This window comes from Haliotis asinina, chromosome 10 (assembly GCF_037392515.1).
Source record: "Haliotis asinina isolate JCU_RB_2024 chromosome 10, JCU_Hal_asi_v2, whole genome shotgun sequence".
NCBI lineage: Eukaryota > Metazoa > Mollusca > Gastropoda > Lepetellida > Haliotidae > Haliotis > Haliotis asinina.
The window spans coordinates 3485786-3500000 of NC_090289.1; the positions used below are offsets into that span (position 1 = coordinate 3485786).

Consider the following 14215-nt stretch of genomic DNA (forward strand, 5'->3'; position numbering starts at 1 on the left):
GATGTACATCAATATGCCAAAACCACAATGATTCTTAGGTATAATTATGACAGCCATAATCAGTGTTATATTTTGCTAATGGTGTTTCTTACGCTTTAAGTAAAAGTAATGAAAGTATTCCTTTTGCCGACCGAGCACAAGTAACTTAATTGTTTTTGAATGTAAGATCGTTGTCTGAAAATATTTTGAATTGAGAGAGGAACAAACAGTTTCTTAGTTCTGTCATGCATCAGAAATGTAGCATACTTATAGATTTGTGCTGATACATGTATGTCATGTGATCAGCAAACAGATTACTAAGTAAGCTGTGAAATATGCTGTAATGACATATTCAAGTGGCTTTCAAAAACGTGGTGCAGAACATTATCAGGTTATCTCCTACAACAGGCGTCCAGAACATCTCCTCCGGTACCCCAGCTCTCTTCTTGTCCGCAGTCTCTGACCAAACACCATTAGGATTACAGGGGGTGCAGCTCTTGAACCAGAATCCCGACTTGTGTTCTTGAGCGCAGTTCAGAGGGCTGTTATCATCGTTATCTTGGTCAAAGGTTGAAAAAGGCTGACCCTTCAGTTCCACAAGACAATCACCACCATTACGTAATGGGTCATCATGCCCCCACGAATTAGTGTATGTCATGGAATACAGGCCGTCCTGAGATAGAGAGAACTGAGTGTACACCCGCTGCCTCATGAAAGGGGAACTCTCGTCCTTAGTGTCAAAGATAAGTGTCTGACTGCGCCCATTTGTGATGTAAGCAATTTTGTCGTTTCCGAGCCAAAAGTTTTTGGAAAGGTCCCCAAAGCCATCTTTGTATTCTTGCCATGATCGGTTAAAATGTGTCGACCCGTCTATTCGCCGTTGAATAAATGTGTTACCATCATATCGCATCCTACACCAAACACTGAATGGGGAAGGCGACATTCTTGGGTGAATAAGATATATTCCGTCTTCTTCATAATGACCTATTTTAAATCCTTCCGAGCAATCTGAAACATGAATAGCAAGATATACATGGTTTCCTTCCTAAATGATAAATGAGTTAACTTATTAACATCTGTATTTTGCTTTCGGGCAGATTAGGAAACTGTAAACATGGGAACATTCTTTATATGTCAACATCAGTCAAGTAATGAATGCACAAAGATACAAATCATGTAATAAGTTTACTTTTTCGATAACGGATACTTGACCTCAGTCGAATGTTTCATTGGTTTTGTCCAGCTAAATCTGTTTGTTTACTCTCTTACCCTGCATGATTCTTTCACAGAAGTGGCCGATATAGCCACCATAACATTGACAGGTAAGCTTGCTCTGGTCATATTCGCCCCCATTCATGCAGCGGTTCTGGACCTGTAAGTTAGAATCGAAGACAATAGGCAGGATTTACGCCATCCCTTTGGTCGTCAGTGGCTGTAGGTTATGTTGACCAATGTTAAAAACACTCACAGCAATCAAAATTCTAAAAAGTAGACATTGTCATATACTTTGGTCAACAAGAGTACAGTAATAATAAGACGAGTATATGGATGGCAACTTCTTTTTACTGTCTAACACGACGTTCTTTATTTACAGGAAGATGATAAGTACATGTATATACCAAGAAAGCTCAGAGGACAGATCAAATGCAGTTAAACACAATGATAACAGGGATAAAGAGAGGCCAGCTAACAGATGTGTACACAGCAGAATGATAATAATGGCATATATAATATGTCTTGTACTCCTGTCTCAATCACCTGAAGAAGGGGCAAGAAGTAGCCCAGAAACGCCGTGTTAGACAATAAAAAGAAGTTACCGTCCATGTATTCACCAACTTCTAAATGCCTCTCAAGAATATCGAGAGTACAATATTTTTACACTACTTTAACCCTCTTAGTGTCATCTATGTTTCCAGCTGATAATTATATTACTTTCATTTAAGACACACATCCATTTCAAAATTTGCTGATCAGCTACCCTTCTCGTACGAAGCCAAGAATAAAATGAGCATTGCCATTAATAGAAGTATGGATCTCTTGTGAGAGAGACATCTACACAGTCAAACAGTGAGTGAGTGAGTCAGTTAATATTTAACGTCACATCGTCAATATCTCAGCCATATCGTGACGAGAACATTTAAATGAAATGTATGCATGTAGTAAAATCTGTCAACGAAGGACAATAAAACAACTAGAATATCACAATTTCAATTAAAACTAGCGTGGAAAGTTAAAAGTAATATGACTATTCAGACAATACAATATAAAAACAGACTATAGATTGCCAACAACTGAAGGTAGATCACCATACTAGGGACCATGGGGACTTACAGTACCTTAGCTACCTGCATGGACCCTAGTTGGATTTACACCATCTCCTCAGCCGTTAGCAATTTAGACACAACTAGCCAAAAATTAAAAATACACATATACTACGATTAAGAACGCTGGAAAGTTTAAATTTACGGTGAATGTTTTGAACTTTCGTCCCCTCTCGGAGGACAATAAGTTTACGGTACTTCAACCCCCTTTGAGGGTACAGCCATCAACAATTCAAGCTACTAATCTAAACTACCAATAATTAAAATGCAACTATCTACAGAACATAATAATCAGAATTCATTCATGAAATCAATTTCTTTTAAAAATCCAAGAATTAAATGAGCACTAACTGTGTTAAAAAGATCTGAAATTGTTTTCACATTAAAATATTTATCCCTTATGATGGAGAATTCACCACAGTCAAGCAGGATATGCTTCACCGTGGTTCTCTCATCGCAAGGGATACAAAATGGAGGATACTCACCTTTAAGCAAATATTTATGGGTATATCGTGTGTGGCCAATACGACATCGTCGTAAAATAACCTCTTCAAATCTGGACTGGCGACTCAAGTAGGTGTAACCAATATACGGTTTTATTTCATGTAATTTATTTATACCCACTTGGGTGTCCCACTTCTTCTGCATCAGGTCACGGATATACGTTCTAATGCTAGCTTTGTAATCTGAATATGGAATAAGAAGTGGTGTCACAGATTTGTTGAGTGCTGCCTTGGCAACAAGATCAGCCATCATGTTACCAGAAATGCCAACATGGCTGGGTAACCAACAAAAGACGATGTCATATTGGCCAGTAGCAAGATTATTATACAATTCAATGATGTCAGTTAAAAGTGGATGTTTACATGATAAATTTTTAATCGCCTGAAGACAAGAAAGAGAGTCTGAATAGATTATATATTGTTTACGTTTTGGGTGTTTTTGAATATATGTAAGAGCGGTTAATATGGCGTTAGCTTCAGCAGTGAAAATAGAGCTATTATTCGGTAATCTAGAAGATATTGTTCTGGATCCAGTGACAGTGGCACTAGCCACTGCGCCACCATCCTTGGACCCATCTGTAAAAAAAGATTTGTAATTGCTATATTTACTTTTTAATTGATTATATTCCTGTTTATATTGTAATGAGTTAGTTTCTGACTTTTTAAATGTAGTTAATGTTAGGTCAACTTGTGGCCTAACTAATTGCCAGGGAGGAGAAGAAAGAAGTCGGAAAGGAGCTATATTTTCCAGCTCAATGCCGGCAGAAGAAATAAATGGTTTGATTCTGTGCCCAAGAGGCGGAACAAGAGAAGATTCTTGTTGTATAACTCCTCATAAAGGGGACTGAAAACAGAGTTATAGGCAGGGTTAGATTCATTAGAGTAATGTACTGTAAAGCTAACTTTATACGGCACTGCTGAAGGGATGGTTCATCAGCCTCAACATAGAGACTGTCAATAGGTGACCCAAGACAAAGTCTTTGACCTTGATGATGGATAGAATCTAACAGTTTTAAGTTGCTTTTGCAGGCTCCACCATAGACGATGAAGCCATAATCAAGTTTAGAACGCACGAGTGATCGAGATGGAGAAGTATAGCTTGTTCCCCGTCTCATTTAGAATTTGAAACCACTTTCAACAAGTCAAGTGCTTTCAGGCATTTAGTTTTAAGGCATTTAATGTGCGGTAAAACGTCAAGTGTGAATCAAAGATTAGACCCAAGAACTTAGCTTCCTTTAACTGGCGTGCCGTCTAGAGATAGTTCAGGGTCCTCATGTGGTTTATATTTACGACAAAACTGTATATAGTTAGTTTTCGATTTAGAAAATTTAACGCCGTTTTCAAGACACCATTTATCAATCTTGTTTAAACACAACTTCAGTTGCCGTTCAATAGTATGCATATTTTCACCACGACAAGAAATATTAAAATCATCCACAAATAACGATCCATCAATTGAATCGTTTAATACTTTTGACAAACTATTTATCTTTATACTAAAAGGTGTGATAGACAAAATGCTTTCTTGTGGAACACCCTGATCCTGATTGTAATGATCAGACAGGGTAGAACCCACACGGACTTGAAATTGTCTGTTATTTAAAAAGTTTGATATGAATTCAGGCAAACGACCTCGCAAACCGAAATCATGCAAATCTCTCAAAATGCCATATTTCCAGGTTGTGTCATATGCTTTTTCGAGATGAAAAAGACACAGCATGTTGTTTAACAAATGATTCTAAACGCACTAGGTGATCGACAGTACTTCTGTTTTTACGGAAACCACACTGTATATCTGTTATGAGGTTATTTGTTTCCAAGTACCAAACATGTCGATTATTTATCATGCGTTCCATGGTCTTGCAAACACAGCTAGTTAATGAAATCGGACGATAATTTGACGGATCTGAATGATCACGTCCAGGTTTAGGTATTGGTACTACTAAAGCGTCAAGCCATGAAGAAGGAAATTTCCCGGAAGTCCAAATATAATCAAATATATACAAGAGCGTCTCTAAACAGGATTCTGGTAAATGTTTCAGGAGTTGATAATATATGTTATGAGCTCCAGTAGCAGTGTCATGAGCTTGATCAAGAGCAGTATGGAGTTCATGAAAAGAAAATGTTTCATTATAATCTTCCCCATTATCTGAGTTGAAATTAATAGTTTTCTTTTCTTCTTGTTTTTGATATTGTTGGAATTTAGGCACATAATTAGAAGAGGAAGAATGTTTAGCGAGAGTTTCACCCAGTTTATTAGCAATATCTGATTTATCGGTGAGTAATTGATCTCCATGTTTAAGATGATGGACACTAGATTTAGTACCTTTACCTTTGATTTTCTGACCCATGTTCCAAACCTTGGACATGGGTGTCCGGGAATTTATTTTGGATACATAATTTTGCCAAGATTGGCGTTTGTTCTGTTTAAAAGTACGCCGCGCTTTAGCATTTAAAAATTTAAATGTATTTACGTTATGAACCATAGGATGGCAACGGAAATAATGTTCTCCTTTTGCCCTTGCCTTCCTAACTTGTTTGCACTCATTGTTGAACCATGGTTTTCGAGTATGTGGAACTGCAGAGGACTTTGGTATACATTCATCACCTATAGTTGGTCAGAAAACCTTTTGTGGCAGCACACAACGTTCCATATAAAGGCCAGTTAGCCTTTTTAAAATTCCATCTTGATGATGGAGGCACATCAGATGGTGTTACAGATTTTAGTATAGTAGGAAAATGATCACTTCCACAGAGGTCATTGTGGACTGACCATTCGAATTCATTTAGTAAGTTGGAGTCAGTTAATGACAAGTCAAGAGCTGTATATGCTCCTGTGCCAAGATGTAAATATGTATTTGTACCATCATTATATATCCATAAATTATTATTCAAAATGAATTCCTCCAGAAGCTGACCTTTTGTGTTCGTGGTTACACCACCCCAAAGTGGGTTGTGCCCATTTAAGTCACCCATGAGTATACATGGTTTGGGTAATTGATCGTAGAGAGTTTGTAGATTAGCCTGCACAAGAGTTGATGAAGGTTGAATGTACAATGAACATAAAGTAAGCGTAATGTTCAAAGTCATTCGCACTGCAAACGCTTGAAGATTAGTTTTGAGTTTTACAGGACTGTGAATAACGTCATGTCTTACAAGGATTGAAGATCCTCCAGTGGCTCTATCACCAGGTGTGGAAAAGTGATGATACGCATTATGACGTAAGTTAAAAGTATTTGTCTGTTTTAGATACGTTTCTTGCAAGCAGAATGCTGATGGTGTAAAGTCTTGGACTAATAGGTGAAGCTCATTAAGATTAGTCGTTAGGCCTCTGCAGTTCCACTGAATAATATATGAAGAAACTATTTCATCGGACTATTTATTGGGGATCTACCCCTTGATTTCCTTGAAGGCGACAAGCTATATGCCCTGCTTTGGATGTTTTCGGACACATCCATGTCCTCAAGGACCCAAACTTATTAAAAAGTTTGATGGTGTCATTTGAACCTTTTGAGGTTCTGCTACTTTGACATATCTGTAAGTCATTTCTGGTTTTGTTTTTATTTTGGGTAATGTCTTTCCCAATATTTTGTGACTGACGCTTAAACATAGACTGTGATGATGAGGACGATTGTTCTTGAGAAGATGACCGTGATTGAAAGGGAGCAAGTGTTTCTGGTAGTGATTTAGCGGTCTGGGTCGACTGGTTGGGTGTGTATATTTCAGGTTTCTCTGTATCCACCCATGTCAGATCAGTTTGGCACTCTATTGATGAAGTGGATTCAGTTGCTTTGTGACTGACGGCAGAGGGTATTCTCGTAACTGAGGCATACGAAGTGGTCTGTTCTGTTGGGGAAAGAACAAGTTTCTTGACATAAGCAAAACTAATAGTTTGCGTATATTTCATTTTGTTTATCTCCATTTGTTGAGTCCAGATGGGACATTGTTTAGAGAAAGATGAATGTGTCCCAGAGCAGTTTGCACATTTTTTAATGTTGCTATTGCAATCCTCAGTAACATGAGTTTTGTCACTGCAATGAGCGCATGTTACTGAGTTAGTACAGGTAGTGACACCGTGTCCATACTTTTTGACATTTGAAACATCTCAGTGGATTGGGAATATAGGTATCACCACTGAGATTGCAATATCCTGCTCTAACTGATTTTGGAATGGTTGGTGAAGAAAAATGGAAAAGATAAGTATTAGTAGGTTTTGTTTCAGAGTTTATTCGTGTTGTAAATCTTTTGACAAAAATCACTCCTTGCTCTTTCATTTCTGCCGCGATATCAAGTTCTGACATATCAGAAACAGTCGAACTCTATCTCTGACAATCCCTTAGCTGGTATTCAGAGTGCTGTGAGTGGAAATTGCGACCGGACCTCCAATGAACTACTCAGTAGACATCAGGTTGGTGGATTGTTGTTTTCGATTACACTCTATAAGGAGAGAGCCTGAACGTAATCGTCCGACATTTCTGACCTCACCCGCAATACAATGTATACCTTTTGATACTGCAAAAGGATTTAATTTAAAAGGTGATTTGTCAAGAGTTTCCATAACGAGAAATCGTGGCCAGTATTCGTTTGAGCTGGACAGTCGAGGTTCATCATCATCATCATAGTCAAGCTGCCGTTTGTTTCTTTTTAGGGTGTGTGTGTGTAAGCCATGGGTAATGTAGTATGGTTCATCATCTGAACTCCCCACCCACCATGGAGTATCACAAGGACAATGCTAAAAACAAGTGTGTCTCCGACTTGCAGCACCAAGGATACTCAGATGATATACTCCAGCGGAAGAATTATAAATAACTAATCGACCAGATTGGCCCATGAGCCACCGCCTTGTGGCATAAGACTCTAGGCAAAGTTCAAATACATATTAACATATTTCAAATTCCAAATCATTGCACTGTAATAATAAGTCCAAGTACGAAAATCAAACAATTCCAAATAAGATTTGTGCATTGACATATAAATAGTCCATACACAGGGCTTGGCATGACCAGCCGATTGGTTGAACCGGGCCCATTCAACCTTCCGTCTAGGTCAAGTAAGGGTCGAAGGGGTGTGTTGAGCAAAGGGAACGCGGTCACAGGCCTCCAGTGTCCTCAAAGCCAGACTCCCGTCCTCCACCGACACAGGGCCGCAACCCACGGCAAACGGGTTGGTGGACCAAGTATGTCCCCGGGTCCACGACAGGGGTGTCGGCAAGATATGCTTGACTGTGATTCTCTCATCACAAGGGATGGAGAACGGAGGATCCTTACCTTTCAAAAGATATTCATGAGTATATCTCGTACGGCCAATACGACATCGCAGCAAAATGACCTCTTCAAATCTGGACTGACAACCCAAGTGGGTATATCCAATATATGGTTTGAGTGGATGTAATTTATTTATACCCACTTGGGTGTCCTACTTCTTCTGCATCAGATCACGAATGTACGATCTAATGGTAGCTTTATAATCAGTTTAGGGAATAAGAAGTGGTGTCACAGATTTGTTGAATGCTGCCTCAGCAGCAAATTCGGCCATTACGTTACCGGAAATGCCTACGTGGCTGGGTAACCAACAGAAGACGATGTCGTATTGGCCAGTAGCAAGATTATTATACAATTCAATAATTTCAGTTAAAAGTTGATGTTTACAAGAAATATTTTTAATCGCCTGAAGACAAGAAAGAGAGTCGAAATAGACGATATACTGTTTGTGTTTAGGTCCACTTTGGGCCTAACCAACTGCCAAGGAGTAGAAGAAAGAAGACGGGAGGGAGCTATATTTTCTAGCTGAATGCTGGCCGAAGAAAGAAAGGGTTTAATTCTGTGCCCTAGAGGTGGAACAAGAAAAGACTTCTTGTCGTACAAATCCTCATAAAGTGGATTGAACACACAGTTATGTGTAGGGTTAGAATGATTAGAGTATAATTTAGTGGTTCATCAGCCTCAACGTAGAGACTGTCAATAGGTGAGGTTCTGCAGGACCCAAGACAAAGTCTTAGACCTTGGTGGTGGATAGAATCAAGAAGTTTAAGGTTGCTTTTGCAGGTGCCACCATATACGATGGACTCATAATCAAGTTTAGATCGTACTAATGACCTGTGAAGGAGGGTAGCTTGATCAGACAGGGTAGAACCCACTCGAACTTGAAATTGCCTGTCTTTTGTAAACTCTGATATAAAACCAAACCAAAATCATGCAAATCTTTCAAAATGCCATGCTTCTATGTTGTGTCATAAGCTTTCTCAAGATCAAAGAAAATTGATACAGCATGTTGTTTATTTACAATAGCATTTCTAACGAAGGATTCTAAACGTATCAAATGGTCAATGGTACTACGTTTTTTCGTGAAACCACACTGAATATTGGTTGTTAGGTTATTGGTTTCAAGATACCAAGTTAATCTATTATTCACCATACGTTCCGTGGTTTACAGAAACACTGCTAGTTAGAGATATCGGTCTGTAGTTTGACGGATCGGTATGATCCCTGCCAGGTTTTGGTATTGGGATTACAATGGCATTATGCCATGATGGAGGAAATTCCCCAGATGTCCATATTTTATCAAATATATCAAAAAGTGTCATCAAGCATGGTTCAGGTAAGTGTTTCAGAAGCTGGTAGTGGATGTTATCATCACCAGTTGGAGTGTCATGAGCTTCCTCAAGAGCAATATGTAGCTCATGTAATGAAAACACTTCATTGTAACCTTCACCGTTATTTTGTCCTTTCCTGTTGTTTCTGCTTGTTACGTTTTGTCTTTTCCTGTTGTTTCTACTTGTTTCTCTGAAACTCAGGAACATAATTGGTCGATGATGAATTTTTGGCAAGGGTTTCGCCGATTTTATTTGCAATTTTAGACTTATCAGTAATTAAATTATCACCATCTTTGAGATGGTGTACGGCAGATTTGGAACCTTTGCCCTTAATTCTTTGAACTATGTTCCATACCTTGGACATTGGCGTGCGTGAATTAAGTTTGGAGACATAATTTCTCCATAATTGTCGTTTGTTTTGTTTAAACGAAAGACGCACCTTTGGATTCAGTATTTTGAATTTATTTAAGTTATGGGCAGTTGGATGACGGCGAAAATAATGTTTTGCCGCTTTTCTGCCATGGTTTTCGTAGATGTGGAGTCGTAGAGGACTTTGGTATACACTCATCAGCTATTTTATTTAAAATGTCAGCAGAAGTTTGAATGGGATCAGTTATATCACTGAAACACTCAGGTCGCAGTTTTGATTCACACATAGTTTGATATAAAGACCAGTTAGCCTTCGAAAGTTCCATCTCGAAAACGATGGAGAATCAGATGGAGTAATTTCTGACAGGATAGTTGGGAAGTGATCACTTCCACAAAGGTCATTATGAACAGACCAATCAAATTCATTGAGAAGGTTAGAATCTGTAAAAGATAAATCTAGAGAAGAATAAGTGCCAGTTGCAGGGTGCAGATAAGTGCTTGAATCATCACTAAATATGCACAGATCATTATTTGAAATGAAATGTTCAAGTATTTTGCCTTTAGTATCAGTGTTAGTACTGCCCCATAATGGGTTGTGACCGTTTAGGTCACCCATAATAACACATGGCTTCGGGAGTTGGTCATAGAGTGATTGAAAATCAGTCTGTTGTACTTTTGAAGGCGGAATATACAGAGAGCATAGTGTAAATGCTACTCCCAGAGTCAGTCGCACAGCAACAGCTTGTAGATTAGGTTTAAGTGTAACAGGGCTGTGAATAACATAAGTATAAGGATAGTGGAACCTCCAGTGGCCCTATCACCTGGAGGGGAAAAATAATGATACGCTTCAAACTGACGTAAACTAAAATTATCTGTCTGTTTCAGATATGTCTCTTGCAGACAGAATGCTGATGTGCTAAATAATGGATAAACAACTGTATTTCATTAAATATTGTTCGTTCCACTGCACGATATGTTGAGATGGACCTATCTTTTAGGTGGATTAATAGGGGATCTACCCCGTACCTTTTTCGAGGGCGACAAGCTATGTGCCCTAGAATTGACGTTTTCAGCCAAGTCCATGTCCTCAAGTGATCCGCATCTGTTAAATAATTCGATCTTATCATCTGACCCCTTTGGGGCTCTGCCAATTTGCGTTTTGAAAGAATCTGGTTCCGGTTTGGTTTTGCTTTTGACAAGTGGCTGAACGTTTCTGTTAGACCGAGTCATTTGAGATGCCTGAGAAGATGTATCAAAAGCAGAAGATTTGTTCTGATTGGGTTTGGGGCGTGCCAGGAAGTGGTTCCACAGTTTGTGTAGATATTACAGGCGGTAACATCGTAGGAGATTCGGTTTTAAGCCAAGTCAAGTTCGTTTGACAGCTTGCAGATGACGTGGTTCCTTAATCTCAGAACCTATGACAATCTTTTTTGCATCAGAGAAACTAATGTTTTGAGTAAATTTGATCTTGTTGATCTCCATATGCTGTTTCCAAACTGGACAATCTTTGGAAAAAGATGAGTGAGTACCCGAGCTGTTGGTACATTGCTTAAAAGTACTCTCGCAATCTTCTGTTGTATGTGTCTGCTCACCACAGTGAGCACATACAACGGACAATGTACAAGTACTAACACCATGACCAAATTTCTGGCATTTGAAACACCTCAAAGGATTTGGTATGCAGGTGTCAACGGTCATGTTACAATATCCTGCCTTTACTGATCTGGGAGTATTAGGAGAAGAAAATGAAAACAGGTAAGTGTTCGTCTGAACGGTTTCGCGGTTTTTGCGTGTTGTAAAACGCTTGACGTAAATGACTCCTTGGTCTTTCATTTCCGAAACAATATCAAGTTCGGACATGTCAGCAAACAATCGATCTCGGTCCCTAACAACTCCTTTGCTGGTGTTAAGTGATCTGTGATGAGAGACTGATACCGGAATGCCGACGAACGTTTCAGTTGACATCAAATTAGTTGCTTGTTGCCTTTTGCTGCACTCTATGAGCAATAACCCTGAACGCAAAAGTCTAATATTTTTCACATCATCAGCTATGCTTTGTATGCCTTTTCGCACTGCAAAAGGATTCAACTTCAATCGTGTTTATCTTTAGTCTCCATTACTAAAAAACGTGGCCAGCAGTCAATTGATTTTGGCTGTCTGTGGTCATCATGATCATGATCAGTGTCGAGAGGACGTTTTGTTTTCTTTAGAGGAGTTTTGTAAGCCATGGTTAGTGTTTTAAGATTCATCATCCGAGCTCCCTACACACCACGGAGTATCATGAAGACAATGCTAAACACAAGCGGGTCTCCAACTTGCAGCACCAAGGATACTCGGATGATATACTCCAGCAGAATAACCAAAAGATTAATTCTTCCACCAGATTGGCCCATGAACCACCGCCTTCTAGGCATGAGACTCTAGGCAAAGTTCATGTTAACAAAATTCAAGTTAAATAATATTCTATAATCCAAGGGCGCCAAGACCAAAAGATAAACAATTTCAAATCACATTTTGTGCAGTTACAAAGAATCCATGCACGGGGCTTGGCATGACCAGCCGATTGGTTGAACCGGGTCCATTCAACCACCCGTCTAGGTGCAGTCAGGGCCAAAGTGGTGTGTTGAGCAATAGGAACACTGGTCCTGCTCCCATTGCCCTCAACCACCAGGATCCCCTCCTCCACCCACACAGGGCCGCAACCCCTCGCAAACGGGTTGGTGGACCAAATATCCCCACGGGTCCACGACGGGGGTGAACGGCTCTTGGCGCTACCCAGCACCCACCACGAGGGGGTGGCCGTTCACGGATGCCTACTGAGAAAAGAACTTGTGAAATGCTATATTTCCTTCAAGGTAACAAACATTGTGCTCTCGTTTTAATCATCTTGGGCTCGGATAGAACACTAGAACACAGATGGTAAAACGTATAACTTCAGTTTCAGATATGGCGATGACCTCATTTCGTTCACTACCAGCCACACGGATGATGCTCCTCCATCGAATTACCCACCGGAAGTAGAATGAGACCAGTGGCTGTGCTATATTTCTTCCCCATTTAGGTTCATTTGATAAAGCTCAGATTGGAGAACTAAGTGTCAATAATATTCTTTGACAAGGTTGACTAGAATCCATATCGAAACGTCTTCTTCACAGTTGTATATCCATACAAACAGTCATCATAGATCTACATCTTCAAGGCCGACTTCAGATTAAAAAACCCAACAAACCCTTCTCTATACATTTTGAACAATATTCTAGCAGGTCCAGCCTTTGATGAACGTCTAACAATTTCTGTGGTACGATTGATCATGACATTTTCAACGAAGACTTCAAAGCAGGCCATACTGTAAACTCGTTGAAATCGAATACAAACTTGCAGATCAAAGTGAAGCCTTCGAAAGGTTATATGGTAAACATGTCTGGAACGTTTCCAAAATGTGACCTAAGTAAGTTCCGAAGTTATTTCCAAATTTTATGCAAAGACATGGTATCATCACTATTTTGATGATGATTGATCTGAAAACATTGTATTACTAGTATGATCGGAGCCTTAAATTGAGCCGTATATTTTTATGGTAATGGAAAACAGTTTTATTGTTGCAGTTGCGTGACTTACTATTTAAGGCTGAAGTTAAGCTTGGGGCTATTGTAACAAGCCAGGTTTTACAAGTGGGCGGTTGAGCTGTGGATAGAGACGTCACAATCAAGGTTACAATGTTACGAAATGAACTTAAAATGTAAGTGTATTGTGAAATCACATTGAAATATTACTATACCAGTCGACAGCATGGACTTACATTGAAATGGCGCCAATCCCCAACGTAGCAAACACCATCGAGAAACACATGACGGTGGATCATACACACGTTGTCCCCTGAAGAAAGACTGAAAGCCACACAGTATGTCTCTGAGGCACACTCGACACCACACGCGGCAACGCTATGTATGCCTTCTACTATAGTCTCATTGAAGGGAGAGATGAACTGATTACACCGAGAATACTTTTTGAAAGAGATGCTCCTGATGTGATCACCTGCAATAGTTTTAAATACAAGGGACACAATGGCAATAGCTATCGCTTTCAGGAATTTCATTGTCATGTGAACATCCGTGGTACCAAGTGGTACCTTCACTTTCAAAATGATCTTCCTTAATGACATACATTAGTACTCAGGTGCAACCTTACTGGTCCAAGTACAGGTGTCATCAATATCCTTGATTATCGACTCAGTTCCCCTGGCGAATATCGATAGCCATCTGTCACGGTTTGACCAATCAAGCCCTATCAGAATATCGAATTCATGTTCTGTCTGTGGACCTAGAAAATATTTGGTTTGTATAGTTAAATTAACTTCCGGATGCAAAGACATATCGCATAACCCCGGTATATTTACAACCGAGGAGAGCTGAATGTGCTTAACATTAATATTTTTTCAGATGTGTAATGCT

The 14215-nt window shown here is 39.5% G+C and overlaps 1 protein-coding gene across 1 annotated transcript; it reads right to left on the reverse strand.

Annotated features, from left to right (window-relative positions):
* Positions 1 to 331: 331 nt before the first annotated feature.
* LOC137297812 (fibrinogen-like protein 1) lies at positions 332 to 13860 on the reverse strand. Its single transcript, XM_067829765.1, has 3 exons — positions 13564 to 13860; positions 1249 to 1351; positions 332 to 987 (listed from the first exon to the last, which is right to left on the reverse strand). Exons 1-3 carry the CDS (start codon positions 13858 to 13860, stop codon positions 332 to 334), a joined length of 1056 nt encoding a protein of 351 aa, XP_067685866.1.
* Positions 13861 to 14215: the final 355 nt, after the last annotated feature.

Excerpts from the sequence above, each read along its gene's own strand:
- LOC137297812 (XM_067829765.1), bottom strand. The coding sequence starts at position 13,860 with ATGAAATTCCTGAAAGCGATAGCTATTGCCATTGTGTCCCTTGTATTT. Across the intron at positions 1,352-13,563 it reads GGGATTGGCGCCATTTCAAT|GTCCAGAACCGCTGCATGAA; the intron begins GTAAGTCCATGC and ends TCTAACTTACAG. Across the intron at positions 988-1,248 it reads CTGTGAAAGAATCATGCAGG|ATTGCTCGGAAGGATTTAAA; the intron begins GTAAGAGAGTAA and ends TTCATGTTTCAG.